The sequence below is a fragment of the Sceloporus occidentalis genome, unplaced genomic scaffold (assembly GCF_023333645.1).
Source record: "Sceloporus occidentalis isolate IW3139 unplaced genomic scaffold, rSceOcc1.0.p SCAF_46, whole genome shotgun sequence".
Taxonomy (NCBI): Eukaryota; Metazoa; Chordata; class Lepidosauria; order Squamata; family Phrynosomatidae; genus Sceloporus; species Sceloporus occidentalis.
Genome location: NW_028317026.1, coordinates 3,912,443 through 3,936,791, shown reverse-complemented (window position 1 = coordinate 3,936,791; position 24,349 = coordinate 3,912,443). Strand labels below are relative to the sequence as shown.

General features: G+C 38.4%; 1 protein-coding gene and 1 pseudogene across 1 annotated transcript in view; both read right to left on the bottom strand.

The window, feature by feature from the left end:
- The window catches only part of LOC149289348 (uncharacterized), a 100,126-nt gene that overhangs the window by 5,963 nt on the left and 69,814 nt on the right, over positions 1-24,349 (bottom strand). Inside the window, exons 33-45 of the mRNA XM_089490737.1 lie at positions 23,911-24,036; positions 22,234-22,356; positions 21,551-21,583; positions 20,457-20,478; positions 17,305-17,316; positions 10,614-10,676; positions 9,521-9,652; positions 8,102-8,248; positions 7,296-7,578; positions 6,275-6,575; positions 1,279-1,371; positions 730-813; positions 157-321 (exon numbers count right to left, since the gene is read on the bottom strand). Of these exons, the coding sequence (XP_089346863.1) occupies positions 157-321; positions 730-813; positions 1,279-1,371; positions 6,275-6,575; positions 7,296-7,578; positions 8,102-8,248; positions 9,521-9,652; positions 10,614-10,676; positions 17,305-17,316; positions 20,457-20,478; positions 21,551-21,583; positions 22,234-22,356; positions 23,911-24,036 (1,584 nt within the window). The remainder of the gene's footprint in view (positions 1-156; positions 322-729; positions 814-1,278; positions 1,372-6,274; positions 6,576-7,295; positions 7,579-8,101; positions 8,249-9,520; positions 9,653-10,613; positions 10,677-17,304; positions 17,317-20,456; positions 20,479-21,550; positions 21,584-22,233; positions 22,357-23,910; positions 24,037-24,349) is intronic.
- LOC149289349 (ankyrin-2 pseudogene) lies at positions 12,650-17,173 on the bottom strand (annotated as a pseudogene).

The following is a 24,349-nucleotide window of genomic DNA, read 5'->3' as shown; positions in this document are numbered from 1 at the left end:
ACTCAAACTCATGGAATTATACTGCAGAAATTGGGAGAAAAGTATGTACGTGTATATCTTTTTTCTCCCATTACTAATTGGACATTACTGTAGAAAATATAGAGTGATTTCATATTTCCTCATCTTACCACTAACAGGGTGCACAAACCACCTTACCTCAGACTGCTCACTGTCACTCTTCAGTATGGTACGTTTTAAAACTTTAGAAACTGTGTCCCCCTCTTCTACTGTCACAGGCTCCTGGGGACCCCCGTGTACCACAACTTCTTCTTTTTCGGTGCCATCGGGTAAAACAAATCTTCTGATAATTTTCCGTGTGACCTGCACAAGATGCAAACAATGATTTTAAATATAATGCTCTTGACGGTAATCATTGTATTCTGTTGCCTGCTAGGTATTCCTGAGCATCAAAGATGATTGCATCCTGTAACATTATAGAAAGGTTTATACAAACCTTCTATAATCATATTACCTACAGGAACAAATGCTTACACTACATGACAGAAGGCAATGTAAGTATTCGCTCCTGTAGTATTTCCCATAAATAATAACATACTATAGACTAGGTCTTTCTATAAATATTATCCATAACTAATACATATTGAAATACTTTTCATTCACAATTACTTTTACTGGATTTGTTTCGGTAAGACCTATATTATAGACATCTTTTTACCACTGTGTGAGTGTAGTACTAACTGTGGTAGACTGCTTCTATTCATAGTATACCTTCTTGACCACAATATGACCATGTTCATCTGTGTACTGCTCCTCCGTCACCGTTTCTGGGAGAATGTCAGGCATATTGTCTGCCTAGAGGAAAGAGGAAGGAACCGTGTTACCAAACTCTTAATCACGGTTAATTAAAGTGTTTAAAACTAGAAAGTGTGGTTAAACTGAAATTAAAAATAGAGGATTTACAGAAAACAGGCAAAACTCTAAAAAACTGTTTTGCAAAGAAAAGTGCTAAGTGCATGCAGTGAGACCACAGACAAAAGTGCAGCAGAAGACTCGGCGTTCCTACAAGCAGCTGAATAGAATTTCAGTCTGGTCTTCTAACTGACACTTTGAGAGTGGTAAAAAAACGATCTACATTTCTCTACTAATACTGACATTAGGTTTTCGGTACTCACAATTAAAGTGGACATGCATTAGTTAGGGGAACATGCAGGCAGCCATGTTGCTTGGTAAGTATTTGGTGCTGGTGACTCTCTGCAAGTCTTGCCAGGACATAGCAGCCACTGGCGCAGCGACGTGCAAGAGTTAAACACTCTGTACCTGAATAATCACACGGCGGCGAACGACCCTGGTAGTTACCATCTCGTCCTCATCTGAGTTGGTCTCTAGCTCACCTAGCTCCTCTGCTAGCTCCTGGTGGAAGTATGGAAGCAGGGCTCTATTTACGATACTATATTTTTGGCTGCCTTTCATTCTATGTATATTTTATCAATTGAAAGTTGAAAATAATTTCCCATCACATAATAAGTATCACCTTATATGGCTAACAGAATAAATGATCCCTTGCATAGAATTTATAAGGCAAGCACTGTGGCACCAATTCCAGTTGACTGGAGCTTTGTAATTATTGCTCTGATGTTGGATTTTCAACGCTTTTGCTTTTTTTGTAGTGAAGCTCAACAATCTTTTGCCACACTTTACAGCTATATTCCTTGGTCTTACCCATTGTGGTGAATGAAAAGGGAATTTGGCCAAATATTTATACCCTTGTCATGGTTGAACAATTTCCTGTTCCAAGTCAGCCAGGTCTACTACAAAATGTAAAATATAAAATGGGAATATACTTCAAATATATTTTTCTCATAGTATTTCATAGGGGTACCAATAATTGTGCCACACATATAGTTCACTTTTTTATAAACCAGTCTTGTGTTTGCAGTTGTTTGATATCCATGAAGGCAGTATTTTGTGTATATTTAAAGAAAATATCAAATAGTTAAACAATAAATACACATTTTTACAGCCTCCTTCGCTCTTCTTTACCAATGGTGCCAATATTATTGTTATTAGAGTAAGAGGAACTTTAAATAGTTGTTACCTTTTTATTGGATTTTTTTATAAACTGTAAAATAAAATGTGCTTTGGATTGGACCAGCTAGTGGACATGGGGGATGTTCTCACCAGATATGTTTGGGTTGGTTTATTACTGAGCCATATAGCTGGATTTGCCCCCCCCCCAAGCTGCATGCTACCAGCCCTCTCTGTGTTACACTGTTTTTCTTGGTCATAGTATATTGTAAGCCATTCATTAATTGTCAATTAGAGTAACACAGCAAGACAAAGGTATGCTTACTGGTAGAGTGATCACTCTATGTATCAAGGCAGATCTCAAAATATCAACCTGCACATTCGTGTTGTATTACCAATGCAAGTTGCGATGGGTTGTCAGTGTAGTAAATGTACCTCTTAAAACCATATTTAACCAGGCAAAACTGGAGCAGTTCTGATTTGCCTAGCAATCAGCTGAAGAACACAGCACTATGTTGATCTCAGTGTATTAACTCTAATTTCAGTCACTTTCCCTGCATGACCTGCATTAATGCCGGGATGTTTTATAAGAGCTGCCAAATCACATGCAGAAGAGCGAATTGCCCTCTCAGTAAAAAATGGAGATAAAACATTTTTTAGATATATAAATGAGAAAAGGAAAGTTAAACAAGGATTAGTTAGACTAAAAACAAAAGGAATATTTGTAGAAGATTATAAAGGTTTAGCTGACTGCCTCAATGAATATTTCTGTTCAGTTTTTGCAGATAAAAATGAAGGAATGGGACCTCAGTTGGGAAAAAAGACTGAATCATTTGAAATATGTGAGTTTATCGAGGCGGAGGTTCTACTTCAGTTGTCTAAGGTAAAGACAAATAAGTCGATGGGGCCTGATGGGATACACCCCAAGTTATTAAAAGAGCTTGGGGATGTACTAGCAAAACTGTTAACTGATATATTTAACGAATCATTGGTAACGGGAGTTGCCCCTGGGGATTGGAAAGTAGCGAATGTTGTGCCCATTCACAAAAAAGGCAGTAGGGAGGAGTCCGGCAACTACAGGCCAGTTAGTCTTACATCTGTAGTGGGGAAATTAATGGAAACAATGTTAAAGGAAAGGATTGTGGAACATCTGAAGTCACATGGGTTTCAAGATCAAAAACAACATGGGTTTTCCTCAGGAAGATCATGCCAAACAAATCTTATTGATTTCTTTGATTGGGTGACTAAAGTAATTGATGGCGGTGGTGCAGTAGACATTGCGTATCTGGATTTCAGTAAGGCCTTTGACACTGTCCCACATAGAAGACTTATAAATAAACTGCAATCTCTGGGTTTAGATCCCAATGTTGTTGAATGGATTAAGGAGTGGCTAAGTGACAGACAACAGAGGGTTGTAGTGAATGGCGTATATTCAGAACAAGGTCTTGTTGCCAGTGGGATACCTCAGGGATCTGTACTTGGACCCCTTCTCTTTAATATCTTTATTAGTGATATTGCAGATGGTCTTGATGGAAAGGTATGTTTATTTGCTGAAGATACAAAAATTTGGAACAGGGTTGATGTTCCTGGAGGAAGAAGCCAAATGGCAAACGATCTAGGTAAACTGGAAAAATGGTCAGAGCTGTGACAATTGGCATTTAATGTAGATAAATGCAAAGTAATGCACCTGGGGCATAAAAACCCAAGGGCAGAGTATAGAATATTTGATACTGTCCTAACCTCAACGTGTGAGGAAAGGGATTTAGGGGTAATTATTTCTGAGGATTTAAAGGTAGGCAGACAATGCAGTAGAGCAGCAGGTAATGCTAGCAGAATGCTTGGTTGTATAGCGAGGGGTATTAGCAGTAGAAAGAGGGAAGTACTCATGCCGTTGTACAGATCACTGGTGAGACCCCACTTGGAGTATTGTGTACAGTACTGGAGACCGTATCTCCAGAAGGATATAGAAATATTGGAGAAAGTGCAGAGAAGGGCTACTAAAATGGTTTATGGATTACAAGATAAACCTTACCAGGACAGGTTAAAGGATCTTAACCTATATAGCCTGGAAAAAAGACGGGACAGGGGGGATATGATAGAAACATTTAAATACTTAAAGGGATGCAACAAGGTAAAGGAAGAGAGTTTATTTAAAAGGAGAAATACTACCACAACAAGAGGACACAACCATAAACTAGAGGAGCAAAGGTTTAATGGTAACATCAGAAAATATTACTTAACGGAAAGGGTAGTGTGCTGAGCTGAGCCTTATGAATATGCATAAGGGTCAGACAACAGTAAGTGACATCATGCCTCAGCAAGAGCCAAAACTGCAGACACCCAGAGTAGAGTACAAAGCAAGCACCTAATGTGTCATGATACAGAACTGGAATAAACAAATGTTGACTTAACAGAACCTTTGTGGATCATTCTTCATACCAAAAAGGGTGAACAACACAGGTAGTGGACGCATGGAATAGCATTCCAGCAGAAGTGGTAGATGTTAATACAGTAAGGTCATTTAAGCAAGCATGGGATAGGCATAAGGCCAAGCTAGATATAGGATAAGGGCAAGTACTAAAGGAAAGTACTCAGAGGTTGGGTAGACTGGATGGACCTACTGGTTCTTATCTGCCGTCACTTTCTATGTTTCTATGTTCTATGTTTCTATCTAACGCATAACTCACTGCTTAGTGAGTGAACCCCATACTTAGATTTTGGTTTGGGGCAGTCAGAAATGTAGGACTTTCCATTCGCTCCATGCTACATGGTGTTACAGACACCTAGTGGCTGAACGCTCAATACCAAATACTATTTTACAGAAGAATGGGCAGGGTGATAGATGCTAACTGGTAAATGTTTTAGCAACACTAGTTAATGCCTGTCTTCCAATTAAACCAAAACAATCACTATGAATACATTTTATTTGCACAACATATCACACAACCTCAAGCTTGTGCATATAAGTTCTTCCAATTATTTCCCAACAAAATCAGGCTATTGGAATACTGATCTACTAATTAATTTTCTAAATTGTCATAATGATGACCAGAAAAAATATCTATGCTTAAAAACGTGTAAAAGGGTACACGTTACGCTTAAAATGCATTCTAATTAAAGTAATGCCTCTGATATTTGTATTCTTCCATTTGTGTTTAAGGACTGATAGCATTAAATCCTGGAATAACTGGCCTCTGTTAGGTTTCTGCATTGGCTTTGTTATTTATATGTGCGTATATGTAACGCCAATAGACTCTGCTGTGTTTTAAAGTCCGTTACAAAGACACAGTGACAGATATAAGCAGTGATGGATGGTAGGGCCCAGGACTTTACCTTTATAGTCAAGCCAGATATCATTTAACTAAATTATGTCAGCCTTGAGGGTACATGGTGGGATACCTCAACTGACCTAATCTGGATGATTGTAAAGTTAAATACACGCAACATATTAAAAGGCGTTGATTATAGACCCTGAAAGCCCCACTAAAGAATAATACATACTTTATAGATACTTCAATATGCAGACTTTTAAAATAAAGCACTTACCTTGGGGGAAACTGCAGCTTAATTGCTGCAGCTCCCCTCTTCACTTCCTGATGCCCTTCTTTGCTTGTAGGAAAACTTTCTGCACATATGCACGGGGGTCTCAAAAGAACCCTCGCCCACCGCACCTGGAGCTGACTTGGGGTAAGTACTTCATGTGCAAAAATATTTGTTTGCCCCAATGCATCTCCTGCACAGAAAATTGTTGGGGCGAGCAAAGGGCCAAATGCATACACAAGGGGGACAACACAGAAATGTTAAGGGACCTTAGCTATAATTCACATTAAAGTACATATGATGGCTAGAATGTCCCTTTAAGTCTTTTTTTCTTTTATACTTGTCATCTTGAGATGTAAATGTTTTGTTAAAGTAATAAGCCAGCTTATGCTCCAGGGGATAAAGCTGGCAATGTATCAACAAAATGACTTTTTTCTTTAAGCAGAACAAATGCTAAGAAAATGATATATTGCACTGATTAAAAACTGTGGCCAAGATTTATTGGACATGACCCTTTATAATTACAATGTACCAGTTTAAAGCTTGAAAGTGATCTAGGAATATTTCATGCCTTAGGATCTGGATAGAAGAACCTGTATTATATTCTAAATGTAAAATGTTCTCTTGTTCTACAATCAGTCATAGACTGAAGAAGGTACACGCAGCTGAAAGTTCAAAAACAGCTAATGAATTACAATTCCCGTGATCATCTATCAAGACTTATAACAATATTTTTTCACCTGCCTACCTTTTCAAATGATTCTAAAGATGCATATTCAGAGCAGTGTTCCATTCTTTCTTGCTGCTCATCCGATGACTCAACTATGAAGAGGTCACTTCCAGCTGCTTCATGGTCTTCCTGTTCAGATGATTCCTCTGGTTCTTGCACTATTGGGGAACTACTGTGCTGCTCAGACACTGGGGTTTGGAGGCACCGTCTGTCATATTCTTCATGGGTCTCATTTGGAGACTGGATGATTTCCTTACAAGACATGTAATCTTGAGCGGAGTCTGATGAGGGGATTTTGTCTGCCTCTGGAGACGTGACACTTAAATAAAGAATAACATATGGATGAACTGTATTGAAATACTGTCCAGTATATTTATGAAGTACCTCCAGAAGTGTATCCCTCAAAAGGCAATATATCTGAGGAAGAAACCTCTCTAGTCTTAAAAGTCTATGGCAGGTTTGGAGCTAATAGGCATCCTACTAGTTGTTTTTGTGCTACAATGGCTAAACTCACTCACCAAAAAAACCCAAATGAATGGTGTGTATTGCAAAAAATACAACTGATGATCTTCCCACTCTCTCCCTCTGGATCTGAAATCAGCTATCTTGCACTGTTAACATGACCCCACTGAAGGGTGCTGGGTTGGGCTGTTAGATATTCTTTGTCTTGAATATCTAAACCTTTCCAGTGACCAAACATGGGCCGTCAGGGGACAACTTCCCTTAAAGTATGTAAATAGTAGTAGTATTTATTCTGGTCCATTAAACTTAGGACTTTCATAGGTTAATTTCCGCTATGATGCACCTCACTCTTCTTTGTATGGTTTCCCTAATTTTTTTATTTGCTTAGTGTGCATATCAGATTATTCTTTGTCTCTGCGTTCACTAGTATGTGCCAGCTACCCATGTTTGAGTGAGTGGATATTAATAAAGGACACTGAAGTACATGTATGGTTAAAAGACTACATATCCCATTAATAGCCCCGTGCAGTAGAACACTATGACAAGTGTAGCCGCTTTTCCAGCAAATAACCCTTACAAATATTGTTGCTGCTCAGAAGATAGTGCCCTTGATAGTTGTTGAGGCTCCCTTGAGATTTCTGCTTCCACTTTCTCTTTCTGTAGCTGTCGGAGGGTTTCTGCAACAGACTTGTCATCTTCAACCCTGGTAGAGCTTTCATGGAAGGATGAGTAGCTGATTGAAACGTCCTCCTCAGATACCAGGGGAGGGTGCTCAGCTGTCTCTCTTTCAAGAGAATCTGACTGATCAACTGTCACCTTCTTTTGGGGGCTCGAGAACTCATCCTGTAGTGCTGAAAAATCTGAGAATACAAACAAAACAGAGTGCTTTATTTTCTTTGTGTTTATTTTGATGTTTCACTGTCATGTTTACTTGAGTAGGCCCCAGGCTATTGCTCGTCAAAGAGGTAGAGTGTACAAAAGTTCACGTGTCAAAAGTTCACGTGGACAATGCTGGGGTTCATTCTGTAACTTAAATCAATATGTACACCTTTTAAGCAGTTAGTGTGTTGTATCATTTGCAAAGATCACCTGATTAAGTGACTGTTATAGTGATACAAGCATGTTCCGGAATAAGAATAAAGTTGTTTGTCAAACACATTAACAGTAGTGATGGCCGTAAGCATACTATGGTAGCTGATCAAAATTAAAGTTTTCTTGTCCTTAGGAAGCTTATTAAAAAGGGTTTGACAAATTTTGGAAGAAAGATGTTGGTGAAGAATATTTATTTTCTTTGTTTTTTGCAATTAGTCATTAGTAAAATGTATGCTGCTGACACTTCCAAAAGCCCAGATAATCTTTCAACAGCTCAGTACTATGACTTACCTTCACTGTGGTCCAGATTAATTGTCTGCTCCATGTCTGCATACATGTGGTTGCCATGTGCTAGCAAGGTCTCTGTAATGCCCGTTTCCATGAGATGAACTATATCCATGCGGTTAATCTTAGTGAGGTACTGGTTCAAACTGGTTTCTGGTTATAAAACCACAAAAAATATCTATTACCCAAAAGAGTATAATAATTTAGATTTAAAATAAATCTACAACTTGATATAGTACCAGTGTATTTGTTTAATATGATTAGACCTCACATTATAGTATTTATGCAGGGGCGTACCTAAAGTATTTGACACATGGGGGAATCCCCTCATCACTCTTTCACTCACTCTTACTCACACTCACCCTCAATGTCTCCCTACCGCCTCCGCTGACCGCTTCCATGTTCCTGTCTCTTTTCCCGTAGCTCTGCTTTTTCTTCTGTCTCTTCTTCTTCTTTCTTCCTCCGCTTCTCCCCAGTATCAGCTCAGTTTACCAGGCCGCACGGAGAGCTTCCACGAAAATGGCAGCGCCTCCACTCAAACCCTCTCCCCTGATTGGAGGAACGGAGGAGAGACTATCCACATGGTGCACGCTGTGGCTCCTCCAGAAAACATGGTCAACTGAGCTGATACCGGGGACAAGCGGACTAAGAAAGAAGACAGAATGCATAAGAGACAAGAGAAAAAGCAGAGCTGTGGTAAAGAAGACAGGAACACAGAAGCGGAGAAGGTAGGGATACATTGAGAGTGAATTTCTGGAAGACTTGGGACCTCTGTGTGTGAGTGTGGCACCCCCCTGATGAGTGGGACCGCAAAGTACATCACTTAGATTGGCACTTAACCCTAACAGTGTACATGAATTGGGCAGCACTCAACTTTAAAGTGGATTTATTAGCAGAATGATAGGGTACAGTTTGATTGTGTTAAATTTCTGATTTGTAAATAGAACCAGTAACATTTAGATAAAATGTCTGGATCATGGTGTGCTTAAGCGTCTTGTGTTAATAGTTTTATGATTTTATCCAGATATATTTGCCCTCTATCTAGGCTGCGATTTTGTGCATGTCTATATGTAAAGTATTCAGGATCATGCCTGTTTGTGAGTACACTAGGTAACTGAATACACAGTGATCTGTTTACAATGCAAACTGAATAAGGGGAGGCAAACCCATATATCCTAATGTCCTTTTTTTAGTTTAGCAGAATACAGGTACCAAAATCTCACTATTAGATTTTAGCAGGCTTGTTCGTAGTTTTTTTACAATTAGCCTAGTCTCAAACTAATATGTACGTCATAAGCAGGTCTGGCTTTACCCCATAAATACTGCTAGGTACAAATACCATCATGTGAACAAGTCAAATGATATATCGTAGATCACACCTGTATTTTGCTTATCTGTGGTGGTATAAAATATTATCAGGTCTACCTGTTGCACTTCTTCCATCCCTCTCAAGCCAATATTTCAGCAATGCATGACTCTGGTCCTGTAATGAGTTTGGATTTTCAACACGTATTTGGTGTATTTGTTCTTCAGTGAAATCCAGCTCCCTTGCCAGCTCTGTAAAGAGAATTCTTCATACTAAACTATCACAATAGCATACATGAAAAAAAATATAAGGTTTCACTGGTTGTAGGAACAGAAGTAGCTATATAGGATTTGTACTATCACCACATCGCAAGCCTGTTGGCTAGAGCTTTCGTGGAGAATCATGGAAACAAATGTGTGTAATAATAAAAGCATGGCCTTATAATGGCAAGCACTGGACAACATATTTTATAATATTATTTAGCATCGCTATAGTCCTGCAAAGCTACTCAATTGAAATACGTGTGCTGTGTCATGACCTATGGTCCTAGACTGATATGGTAACCTAGTTGTCTATTGAACGAACTGAGTTTAACCATGAATTTATTGAACTGATCTCAGAGACTGCCAGTGGCGCTTAAAGGTTTACCTCTCCCATGCCAGTGCACAAGAAGAAACCTGGGATTCAAAGCCAGATTAGGGAGCTTTGGGCCCTGGAGCAATTATACAGGATGGGCCCCTTCTCTGGATTTCATGCCTCACTATGCTACACGCCTGGAAATGACATGACTTCTCGTGCGCAGTGTCAGTGATGGAGAATGATTGCGTTGTGTGTCCCAATCGTTTGCTGCTTTGTGGGACAGATGAGAGGTATGGACCAGTCAGCATTTTGGGGCCCTGAAGCAATTACTGCAGAACCCCTCAGAGCCGGGGCCCTGGAGCAATTGCTCCATGTATGGTGTTGTTAATCCATCCCTGCTAGGGTTAAACCCGATGATCACCATAATACACTTATCTTGGTTTGTGCTCCCCGTGAGTGGCTAGTTCTAGAATTGAACCCAGCAGCACATGTACATGGAGTTTAGCCTCAGAAACAGAACAGGTATAACTGATTCACAGTAAAAAGCATGATCACAGGATGTTAGAAAAACACATGACAAAACCATGATATTTTTCCATATTGAATGTTGTAGCGGTGTGAATAATGGGTTACCTGTCCAGCTGAAGCCAAGGTGATCAGCAATATGTGCCAGCCGCTGTTCTGTTCTCTCTTGATCTTGAAGATCTAAATATAGTTTAAGAAAATACTGTAATTTGACAAATTAAGAAAAAAAAATATAGACGACTAAAAAGACTTCCTTGGTATCAATCAGAAGGTACTTTTTCTTTAAAAATCACCTAACCATTGATTGATATAAGGAATCATACATACCTACCTAATAATCAGAGGTATGTTACAGTTACCTGTCCACTAGGGCTTATCTCTGTGGCTTTCATCCTCTCCATTGAGCCCTGGAATATGACAGCATCACACAAGGCAAGCCTCCCTAGGCCTAGCACCATTTGCTTAGGCCAGGGTACTCCATTACTAATGAAACCCTTGTATCTATGAGTCATTTTGTAAAACATGGAGATCCATCAATTATAACATTGTTAGTACTGCTATGGTCAATAGTAAACACAATATCTTAAACTGAATTTGCTAGAGGCACAGGCCTAAGGAAATAGAAACTATACATACATATGAAAGACAATGTGGCACGGATGTCAACCTACAACTTAAACATGCAACATTTTCATGACAAATTCCCTTTGAGGTCATTTTTACAGTAGGTGTAATGGTACCATAAATACTAAATTTTACATTGCTCACTTTTATTTGACTACAAGAAAAAAGTACACTATGTGCTACCACTTTAGTGAAGGAGTGAAGTAACAGAGTAAAAAAGATTATGGGAGGCCTGCAGAAAGTGATCTCGCCTTGTTTGAAGACCATGCACTTTTACCGTGTACGGAGCATTGTCCAAAGCTAAATTATGGGTATTGTTGAATGATTATGGAACAGAAATATAATGGATTTCTCATCCTAAAGATTCCATTAATGCATAAAACGTGACGATCACTGAGATGTATTTGTGTTACATGAAAAACACCTTTATAGCATGTGATTCAAATAAGGGCTCTTTATTTGCATGAACTACTAAAGTTTCACAATGCATCATGCTTTCCCCAGCAGCTTATTTCCCTTAAGTAAACAAGGATTCTGTGACACTTCTCTGCCTTTATAAATTGGTATACATACAAGGTGATGCTAGAGTGCGAAAAATATATGGGGTGAGGAAATCATTCTTATTAACAGTTAAGCTTATACATGAAAAATGCACTAGCAGGGGGTCTTTGAATTAAGATTCTATGTGCGACCATATAAAAGGGCTGTTTTTATTTTAACAAGATAGACATTTAAATGTTATCTAGGATTGATGACAAGTTTTGGTTTTCTACTGGTAATAACAACAGGGAACACTTGGCATTAGGGTTAAATGCTTCTATCTTTAGAATGATTTACATGTGTTGGAAGGAAAACACAAAATGTATGTGATTTACCAAGACACAATTAGCATAGAACCACTTCTCATTGGGTCACCAGCGGGATCTCAACGTGAGTGGACTTGTTCCAATGTGCACACATGTGAACATGTGCTTTTACTTAGCCAAGGTTTGTACTTAAGACACAGCATGGTCTTTGGAATCAAATATTCACCCTGAATCCTACAAAAATTCTTAAGACATATAGCATTTATTTTGTCATCCTTTTTTAACCTTAGTGTCACCCAATAACGTCCCATTCCCTCTATAACTTTAGTCCTATTGCAGTATGGGTCACTAAGCGACATAAATGGATTACTGTCGGTACTTCCACACAGTGTGATGTAAAACAAGTCACAAAAATGCTAGATGATTAGTAATGTTTATTCCAGTGTGTTCCTTGCAGGGAAATGAGTAGAGCAGACATTTGTGTTATATAAAATGGCAAATGTTTTTCAGAATAATTTGTCAATGTAATCAATTATAGGAACTATCCTGTCTACAGACCTCCCTATTTAATGAGCCATTTCATAAACTGTTATTGTTAATGCCTTACAAAGCACTCACAATATCCAATCTTGAGGTTTTTCTACAAACAATAACTGCACATGGGACATAGACAACAAACACAGACACCCACAGACACAACCAAAATCACATAAATTATAAAATGTATGGCATGCATAGCACAGGGAATCCTCCCTGTTTATAAGAAATACCTTGAGTATGTTCATGGCAATGATCATCTGGAATGCGTTCAATTTGGGTTTCAATTGATTCATCCCATATTGGTCTTGTGTCAAATATGTCCTCAGGAATAGTCTGCTGTTGGGTTTCGACTGCTGGAGGATTTTCAATTACTGAACTGTCAAAGGCACTACTCTCATCGTCAGATATGGGCTCTTGATCCCTTTCAGCCTGTGTGAGCCTGTCCACTAGTTTTGATGCCTCATCACTTATCTCCTCAAAGAAGTCTATTGAGTTCTTATACATTTCAAAAAAACGTTCTTGCTCATCACTTATAGAGGTTGTTGTCTGAGTGGGTGGTGAACTTTTTACTTTAACTGGTAATTTTGATGAGTAGAACTTTGGTTTAGTCGTCTCACCTGTTTCTCTTTCCAAGCTAGAAGATGACCGCTCTATAATCTCATTCTGGGTCTCTGCATAACTTCTTGTTTTAGATGTACGTTGTTTAGCTTTAATATTGGCAGATGAATGGGCATCAGATTCTGACTTGCTTCTGGTATCCTGTTTAATTGGTAGCTTACTACCTATTTCTGACATTTTTGACTCAGACAGTTCTGTCAATGAAAAATGTTGCTCAGTTTTTGCTGTACTTGATTTTACAGGAATCTTTGACTTTGGCTTTTGTTCATCCATATGAATAAGGCTGTCTGTAAGTGTACTGCTCTCAGTTTTTGTATATAACTGGGAATGCTCTTCAGATACTGAGGTAGTGGATCTTACAGGAATTTTGGATTTGATTTCAGTTGAAGAAGAAGATTCCATGGCGGCAGTTGGTATTTCAATTACTGATTTTTGGTCCTCCGGAGAAGAATCTGGTGACTCATCTCGTTCAGGACACAAGTTTTCAAACCCTATGAAATCTAACTCCATACCTGCTGAAGATTTCTCAGACAAATAGGACCATGAATGTTGTGAGCTATCACAGCTCACCTGCCTCTCCAAAACTCTAGTTGAAGTTGCCTCATCTATTGGGATTTCTGCAGTCTCTTTTGTGGGAGTCTTTGCAGATGCAGAAATTCCCATTTTTATAGGAATTCTTGACTTTTGCTCTGCTTTGGTGAGTTCTGTGTCCATGTCATCTGCTGTTCCAGTATCAACGTCCTCTTCAGTTGATCGCGTCTCACTGCTGTCTGCTGTCTCAATTTCATTTGTAGATATATCAGTTTCAGCTCCAGTAAATGGGTCTGACAGACACTCGCACTTAGGGGACTCTTCTTCACAACTCTCTTCTTTAATATCCTCTGGGAGGACCTCTTCTGCACCCTGTTGTCCTATTTGGAAAAAGTGAAAACTTTCATCTGCATAGTTGCGCTTGGTCATATCTATTGCCCCACTGCGAGTCATTTCAAAAAGCTTTCCTTCCTGAAACAAAAATGGGTTTTGCTCACTGGTGGGTGTGCCCTCTTCTGTGGGGGTACGTGCAGGAGTGGTATCAGGAGTTGTTCCCTGAGACTGCTTGTCTACCATCAATCCAAATATCTTCTGTTCTTCCTCTTTAACCCGTGCTTCAAAGGCTTCATCGTCTTCTCTGATAGAACTCCAGTCAGGAGCAACATCTGACTTAGTTATGATAACTTTGCTGTTTGTACCCTCCTCTGAATCATTTAATAAGGCATCCTTTATATAACATTCATCTGGTTCATTACTTGTTGGTGAACACCATGGTACAGTTTTTGTGTCAGACTCCAAATGATCCTGATCTACTTGCAAGTCATGTTTCCCTTGTAAATATTCCTCAGCCAAACATCTACCATTATCCTCTGGCACAGTTTCATGACCACTAAAAAAATATTCAAATGGGACATTTTCATATGGACTTGTTAAGTCCGGAATGCAACCCTTAGTTTCCAGGGATTCCCCATCAGCTAATATGGTAGTTGTAAAAGCTAAATCAAATTGTCCAGAAGAATCAGTTTGAGTTACAGTTTCTAATGCCTCACTTATGTTTTCATTTTCTGGGAAATCCTTTTTTACCGAAGATATAACAGATAAATCATGGCTTTGCATTTCAAATGTTACATTTTCATCTGAAATATGCTGAAGGCACTCAGAGGCAAAGTGCTCTTTGGTGGTCTCTTCACCTGGAGATTTGCTAGAAGTAATTTCATAATTAACACTATCTTGCTTACATCTTGCTTCAGACGTCTCTTCTTCCTTTCTCATTTCTGATATCAATTCTACTTCACTTTCTTCTCTCTGAACATCAGCACATAAATTATCAGCATCAACATATTTCTGAATGACTGGCTCATTAGGACTTGTTGGGACAGTTTTGTCAACATCCACCTGTGGCTCATCCCTGCTGACCAAAATGCTATACGAATTAGAGTCCATTTCATTTGTCAGAATGGTGCTTTCATGCTCTCTAGGTTCTTCTGTTTTTTGCATATCCTCCAATAGATTATCTTCTATTTTGAAAGAATCATGTGCCCGTGCTATTGGTTGGAATGATGTTTCCTCTGGGCTCGAGCTGGAATCTAAACTAGGGGGAAGTGGTGATGGAGGCTGAACTCTTATTACAGGATCCATCAACAGACCTGAGTCTGCACCTTTTTTCAGCTGTGTTAATTCTGGCTCACTTTCTGAAGAAGAAGAGCTTTTCCTGCTTTCTACTGACATGACAACTATTTGCACATCCTCAACTTGTACCAATTTTATATCTTCTGCTTCTATGTCATCATCATTTGAATATTTGTGATTGTTAGGAGGAGCATGTTCATCTTGTTTGGACTCTTTTTTGTATTCTCTTTTTTGCTTTGCTTCCTGCTCAAGTACATCAAATGTTTTGATTTTTGTCACCATTTTGAACATTTCTTCCTCAGGTGTAAACCTCCTCTTTGGCTCAGTTTCTGAATCCTCTTCTGGTTCCTCTGTGACTTCTGGAATTATTCCTGGCTTTGGAAGCATTGAGAACGCCTGGAAATCTTGAGCTTTGGGTGTAACTTCATAGCTTATTTCTTCAGAACTAGGGGTATCTGGAGAAAGTGGGCTTTTTCCTGAGCTCTCCATGAGTGAGGTCTGTTCTATACTATCATCCTCAGCACTTCCATCTGGATCTCTGAGTATTCTAGAGCGTAAAGCTAGCTCTGGGGTGAGATCTGATTTAAGACTTGTGATAAGTGCAATGGAGCCAATGGGAGCACCAAATTTTATTTTATGTTCTACTGGACTACTTTCCAGGGAATCGTGACATGGTGATTCCTTACTTGGACTTGGCTCTAAAGAATCTGGAGTTTTGTGGGATGAGTTGTCTTCTAATACTGGACTGTCTTCCAATGAATCTTTATGACTGATTGCTATTGATTCATCAGCTACAGGGCTACTTGCCTCATCATTTTGGGAAGGAAATTTTAGCTCCAGTCCCTGGGGACTTTTTACAGTAATAGGAAGTTCATAGTTTACTGGATGATGTTGATTTTCTTTAGCCCATTCTGATTGTTTTTCAGTTATAGCTGTTTGCTTATTATATGAAACATCCTGTGTCAAAAAATTATCAGCTGCGGTTTGAAAATGGTCACCATGTGGTGACACTGTTTTACAATCAACAGAGTCATTATATTTGTCAGGGTGCTCATCATTCTCACTACCTTTAGGCATCGCCTCACAACTTATGGCTGGAGACAGTTTTAAGTCAACCTGTTCTGCTTTCTTAAGCGAAAAGGATAGGCTTTCTGGGCTTGTTCCTGGAGTTTCAGCGAGTCCTTCATGTTTGTAGCTGTCCTCTGAACTCATGTGAGGTGTACCATCTAATAAGCTGCCACTTGGAGAATCAGCCACACCTTCGTGTTTAAGACTGTCTGAACTGTCCTCATTAGTTCCACTTTGTAAATTCAAACCTGGAAGAAACTCATCTGTGCCATAGTCAGATGGGAATGCAACATTAAATGGACTGATAAGAACTTGATCTAAATTTAACTGAGCACCTTCTGTTTCTGGAAGATGTTTGAACTGTAAATATTTGTCATTATCTTCAAGCTCTTCCTTAATGTCAGCTGAAAAGTCTGTGGATGTTTTTCTGTCAGGACTAATTTGAGGATCCCCATCCTGATCACTAATACTTACTCTTAATTTTACAGTAGATCGACTTTTGGAACTCTCTTCATTAAAATATGGGTAAGAAGATTCTCTTAATTTAGGACTCTGGCTCTCTCCTTCCATATCAGCATCTACATGTGACATTTCCTTATACTCTGCTGTTCTGCCAGATTCTGGTTTGGTCTGGTCACTGTCAGTGTGTATTACCCTTATTCTTTCTTCTGAATAATCTACCTGTAAGTCAGTGTCATTAGGGATAAGAGGACCAGTGTTTCTGCTCTCTGCTATATTGCTTTCTACAGAGGTATGTTCTGTTTTTACAGTCTTGTACTCAAATAATCCAGATCTTTCCTTTGAAGGATCATGGCCCGACTGGAAAGCTTTCATTAGCTCGCGAACAGACATGGTTTCTTCGACCTTTTCTTTTTTGGTAGAGGGAGAAAAGGGTGGTTTTGGCACCTCAGTTTTCTTCTGTGGTTTAACAGGCTCACTGGTAACATCCTTTAATTGTGCTTTACTGGGTAGACTTGTAAGACCCTTCTGCTCTTCTTCTACTCGCTTTTGAAGAGCCTTTACCTTATCTTTAATTGAACCAATTGGAGTTTCCTCAATCACCGGAGAAACCTCCGTAACATCTTTTACAGAAGTTGCAGTAAGACCTACTTCGTCATCTAATGATTCTTCAGAACTAAACTTTTTCATTCCTGATTGGTCATTCAAACTTTGCAGCTCTTCCTCTTTTAGCCGTTCTTTTAGTTTTCTTCTAATAGGTTTTTTAATTTCTAGGGGCATTTTACGTTGCTCTTTTTTGGGAATATCACCTATATGAGCAGCCTCAGATGAATACGTATTAAGATCATTAGTAAGATAATTCACTATTTCAGTCATGTCAGATTTTACTTTTGGTTGTTCTCCTTTATCTAGTCTTACTTCTCTACATGGTGTTTCTTCGACAAGTGCACTCAGTTTGGCTTCCTCAACTTCATCTTCACCTACGATTACCCATTCCTCTTCCTTGTTATAGTACATCAAACCATGAACTCTTTGAGTGGAGGATTCTTCTCTTTTGCAGGTTCCGGTTCTCAGGATTTCATTCACTTTCTCTAGATCTTCCTTTACCTGTTCAACAATTTCAAATGGTTCTCCGGGATCCTCAACAGCTTTTTCAGGATTTTTTTCCCTTAGAGAGCTTGTCTTCTGACTTGAGTCAGTGGTGAGAATTGCGGTCATTTTAATCAGATCTTGCTTCATCTCACACACTTCAGAAAGCAAATCAGGGCTTGCTAATACTGGTACTTCATTAACAAGATGGCTTTTCAGGATGGAGGTTTCTGTGGATTCTGTCTCTTCATCATCTTTGAGGTGAACGAGAGATATTAAAATAAAATGGCAATCAAAACAGAGACTGAATAATGTAATTGTGATGGAAATAATTAAGGCTTTGTTTGAGGTGTAATAGGGATGGGTGCAATGGGTTGGTATGGTTGGTGGATCCAAAGTTCTGGAGTACCATGCTAAAGAAAAAAAAGGAAACTGGGAAGGAAAATGAGCAGGAAATAACTTGCTTAGATTGCACACTAGACCACATCCACGCATACAGCACAACGCCATAATAACAATACAACAAATGAGTAAATTAACCAATAAAAAAAATATTAAAAAAAGCACAGTGAATTTGCACAAAAGGCATCTCAAGATTGTTCAGATGCTATACAGCATTATAAAATAAAAACAGAAACAAGCATTCTGATTGTTGCATGTTGATTGCCTCTAAGAGAAAGTCAATGAGCAAACTGTCAGCAAAACAGATTACCGTCTGTTGGTACATATTGTCATACTTGTTAGTATTATAACAAAGATAATAATGAATGAAGAGAATGTGTGTGCCACAAAAACTCACAGTCTCTGTGAGAGACTCACAAAAGTCCTTTGCTATCCCAGAGTTTTTTGTAATTAAAAGTGAAAATTGTTAAAAGTAGTGGCAACATTTAATGATTTAATGATTATCAGCAACATTGACTTTTCCTAGTTCTTCCTTATTTGTTCAGAAGTTGTATTGTAAGTTAAAAATAATTTTTTCTTTTGAGTCCAGATAACTTTTACTACAAAATATCTATATAGCTTCATAATGCGGACAAGGAATATTGTACAACAACATTATTAACTATTTTAAACGTTCTTTGAAATCGCATTTTGTAGTAAAGGACCCGGAGACAAAATCTGAATTATCTGCAGACCGGCATTTCATCTAGAACGGTATCTTTTGAACAAGGATTTTTTTTGTGTTTGTTATGTTTTGTGTTTTTTTTCAAGCTAGGAGGTATGATCCTTCCCTTGGAGCATCCTCACACTATGTGAACAATATTAGGTTCGGTAAAGACAATCAAAGGAAAGAAAGGAGTAACCATGGATCAACAGAAAATGATTTGAAGTATAAGATGTTATGCACAGCAACCAAAGAATCAAAAACATCCACTCAGCACACATAGATCCACACGGTTTATGTAAGTCAAGTTATTTCCATGCAAAGCAGAGGTAAACAAGCACGGGCTATGGGGGTTTGGACCTGGTACATATGGTATCATAATAACCTGTAACATACTGTGGTGAAGTATTACCATGACTTACATATGCTAAAAAAAACATATACAACATACCCATTATACTCGACATGATCCCCTCATCACCTATCATAAGATTAAACTTACAATTGCATCTCAGTAATAAAACCTATAAAAAAATACTTTATAATGCATATTAGAATACTGTATCCATTACATAAAATCTGATGTTTGTACTTTTTTTGTACTTGTTTGTTATTGGACTTTAAAGGTGGATACTTATCTACAATAGCCTAAAATAAGCCATGCAATGAAGCTCTTCTGTACATATTTTCTGCTTTCCTTGCATTTCTCCATTATATTATTTTTTTTAGAAGGAATTGTATGCAGTGTAACACAAAAAAACTGTCTGCGTGTACAATACTGTAGCTATTAACATTTTTACATTTTATACACCTCATCACAGTGTTGCTGAATGAGTAAACACCCCACTAAGTTGTCCTGAAATCGTAATGTACTTCTAGCAATTTTCCTTTAATGCTTCACAGCATAAGTAACATTTAAGTAACATTTAACAGATTCATGAATCGACCGAAACTTCACCACAGTAATGTTGACCGGCATTTAACACAATTCGACAGTATCTTTTTTTTAGAAGCATCAGCAAATTAAGTGTACTAGTAAATTGTAAGAATTCTAGCACTAGATGCCACAGAGGGTTAGCAACAATAAAGCATGGGGATGCCAGTGAAAACTGATACTGTCATTCAGTTGGTAAATGGGGTGATAGTGTCATGTCAACAAATGCAGAGCCAAACATAAAAATGGAACGGACATTATAAGCAGTTATGGGAAAGGGCAAAGGGAAAGTCAGTACTAGGGAAGGGAGGTCTACATAGTTCTCAGCAATCAGTTGTGTTAAAGCTAATGGTTTAGACTACTTAACTGAAACAAAGCTAAGAGTGTTACATGTCAAGTTTCTCAAAGCAGCAATGTTAGTATTAACACAATAATAATTAGTGGGAATTTGTATAGCCTGTACGGCTCATAGCATGCTTTACTGGCTTAGCTCACTCAGAAACAAAATTTCAAATCTAAAAACAATTACTTTGCAAAAGAAATCTTACTTTTTTCAGATGTCACATTTCCCTAGAAGAAAGAAAAAAGTAGTTTATCTTGATGGCACAATGATCATTGCATGATGTTAATAGAACACTGGTAGATACACAATTTTGCTTCATTTGTACTCATTCCTTGCTGTTAGTTTACTTATGGAACTTTATAAAAGAAAGCTTAAGAAATAGAAGTTGTAAAGTATAGGTCATTAATGTAACCTATATGAATGAAAGCTTTTTCTCATGTCATAGTCTACTGGAGGTGACCTGAAGATGACTAGTTATATACAGTTTAATGTGAACTGCTAACATCAAGTATCTTAAGTAGATTTTCCATAGGGTTAGAGGCCTTTACCTCATAATTTGTGGCATCTGGGGGGGTAGTGATTCAACTGCACCCCCCGCCAGGATAGAGGACGGCAGGCTCTGGGAGTAATGATAAACAGGTAAGCCCCGAAATCCAGATATACCTCCATGAGGAGGCCGGGTTGAGTAGCCAGGCAAGCTGCATCAAAGATGGGCTGAGGCTTTTCAGGGTAAGTGAGTTGCTTGTCTGTGTGTTTGGGTATGCTAGCGCATATCTATGTATCTGTATATCAGTGTGTGTGGGTCTGTCAGTGGGTGAACATGTGTCTGGGTATGTTAGTGTGTGTATATCAGTGTGTGCACATGTGTCCTTGTCTTGGTATACTAGGGTATGTGTCTGGGTATGTTTGTGTGAGTAGGTATGTGTATGAGTATTAGTATTGAGTGTCTGTGTGTGTAAGTGTGTCTAGTGTTGTTAGTGTGAGTGAATGGGTATGTTAGTGTGATTGCATGGGTATGTTAGTGTCAGTGTCTAGGTGTGTATTACTGTTCAGACCATCAAAATCGTTGAGGCAATACATTGAATTTCCATGTTGCCTCATAGAGCAAAATATCTTCCCTCACTTTTAATCCCTGTCTTCTGTGGGATGCTTCTTATCCATTGAATGAAATGCCTGTGCAGGAGGCTGAAGGTAGTTACTTAACTTTCTATACATTTCTTTCAAGCAGGCATTCAACAAGGTAAAAGGCACCCATAACAAAGTTAGGTCAACTTTTTGACAATTTTTATTTTTTATTACCTCATCTTCAAGTTCTTGATCTGATTCAGATTCCTTTCGTCAACAAGAAGTCGAGCAGAAAATAAACAGAGAACAAAAAACAGAACAAATTAGCACGCAAAACGGTTAGATAAATTGCCATATGGGTACTAACATTCTATCTATATAGTAAAACTACCTTGGGTCGTTTAGATCTTTTAAAAATAGGGGAACAAGGATTTTTACTTTTAATCTCGTTGGTTCATATATTTTTTTTACAGAAAAAAAGTGGAGCCGTGCCATCGTTCATTTTCGTTAGAGAATCAATACTTTAGAGACAGGGGAAAGTTAGAAATATTCTAACTGGCAATCTTGCCTGTGTCTTGCTTTTTCCCCTGCCTCAAGAAACTACTAAGATGGAACTTTAAAACTCTACATAGACTCTACCACTTAACACATACCGGTATATCTGCTGTGTATGCGCAATTGTATCTACTTTTATGTTTATGATGGTCCATGTTTACATCTATGGTGAGTCTCACATTTTAGATTTCTTCAGTAATGTTATAAAGTTGGATGTAATAATTAGCTTACATTTTTTTATGTGTTTAAACAAAATATATTTTGAATTTTGTTCAAAAAGGATCTAGAACCAAAAGATAAATGGAACACAATAAGTATCAAAAATGGAAGAAAAACGAGAAGAGCAGGAATTAACGACGTACTTTACTATGCAATGGCAAAGTGATATTTAGGTTGCAAATGGCATGATGTACAAGGCCTCGTGTTGATTTTGGCTCCTTCATAAATGATAGACGCCCACATGGTTCCTGGGTGGTGTCTCGTACCTGTAGTTAAGGAACGATAAACATTATTTGTGATCAAACTACACCCCCTAGTGGGGAATGCAACAAATAGCCATCTACTCTACAGCATACATGCATTAAAGATTTGAGTCCATATTGAGTGCAATTTTGTTCATGTTGTTCAATGATCTGGGAAAAACTATTCTTGTTACTATAGATAAATTATATGCCCATAGGCTGACTTTGGTCAGGGTTGCTGACAGAAAAAAAACCTCAAATAACTTCTTAAAGCTCTATCATCAAGCAAAGGCATCATAACACTTAGGAGGAATGTTATATTCAAAGGAAATGTGGTAAATTCAGTTAGTTACTGGTTAACGGAATTGCATTAGATTGCAAGCTTTTGAGGCTTACATCTCTTCTTCAGGTGTATTATCTTCAGGTATAATATCCTGTGGCAAGATGCAAAATGCAGTCTGTGTATATTAGTAGCAGGTTGGAACGCTCATTATTCCCAGCATGAGGGGGTTAACTCCTGGGAGGTCAGCAGGTGGAACCAATTAACCTGTACTCAGGTGTTTAAGGGCGGCCGTTAGAGGCATTAGTTGTCTGAGAACAGGGAGAGAGGCAGTCAAGCCAGAGGCCCTCAGACTTTATAAAGGTACGGTCCAAACATACTGTGTGGTGCTGCTACTGCTGCTTTTATGACTGGGACTGGATTAGCTGGCCGGTTAGTTAGTGAGGTAAAGAACCTTGTATAGTTAGTCTCCAAGATGGAGTAGGATTTGTTTTTGTTTGTTTATGTACCCTGTGAAGTGCAACACTGTGGACCTTACAGCAAGCTGCAATAAATTACGTTTTGCTTTTATTCCGCTGGTGTTTGGAATTTCTTGTTTGTAACCGGGCCATCCTGCCACAAGTGGTATCAGAAGTGGGATTTGGCTGTTTGAACCCTGTATCAACATGGAGGATGTTTTAAAGGCCCTCCTGCATGCTACTACAGTGCAACAGGAAACCAACCGTCTGATAACTGCTCAGATGGGAGCTATGATGGAAGCACATCAAGAGGACAGGATTGTCCTAAAAGTAGCAATAGCAGTAGCAGCACCACACAGTATGTTTGGACCGTACCTTTATAAAGTCTGAGGGCCTCTGGCTTGACTGCCTCTCTCCCTGTTCTCAGACAACTAATGCCTCTAACGGCCGCCCTTAAACACCTGAGTGCAGGTTAATTGGTTCCACCTGCTGACCTCCCAGGAGTTAACCCCCTCATGCTGGGAATAATGAGCGTTCCAACCTGCTACTGATATACACAGACTGCATTACCTTGCCACAATACCTAAGGAGAGGCCTAAGTCTCTAAAGTTTGCCACTTTCTTGAATTCGGTTAGCCAACAGTGGACGTTTTAATCCGTCATCACATTGGATAATATAATACAGAAAATTCATGATTTATGCATTTTTGTAAATGCTTTGGTGGCATGTTACAGAACTAGTAGGTCTACTTCTTCATGCTGTCTCATACATTATATATTTTATTAATTTTGAACATAATGCTTTGGTCCGGTAAGAATGTAAGTATGATGTGAATATTACCTTAACAAATAGAGGAAGTCTGTTTTCTTTAAAGGCATAGAAACTGAATATGTGGTGTTGTCCACTCTTTATTAATGGCACCAAGTTGCCAAAACAGTCAACATAGATTGGTTTCCCTTCCAACACCTTAAAATGAACACAGAAGAACAATTACTGTTCATCGTTCTATTCACATCCTAATCCACCAAACTGATTAACAACAATATAGTTTCTGGCATACATATAATCCAAACTATATGACTCTGATTAACAAAGCAGAAAAAGTATACTTAGTTTTCTCAGAATATCTTATTTCCCTGAAATACCTAACTTGTGTTACTATTTGTATTTAATTTAATTTAAAAGTGAATAAACACTAGTATTTTGTACATGATTTATTACATGATCATAATGTACTGTTTTAACATATATCTTTATTAATTTTCAATATCGATTTTAT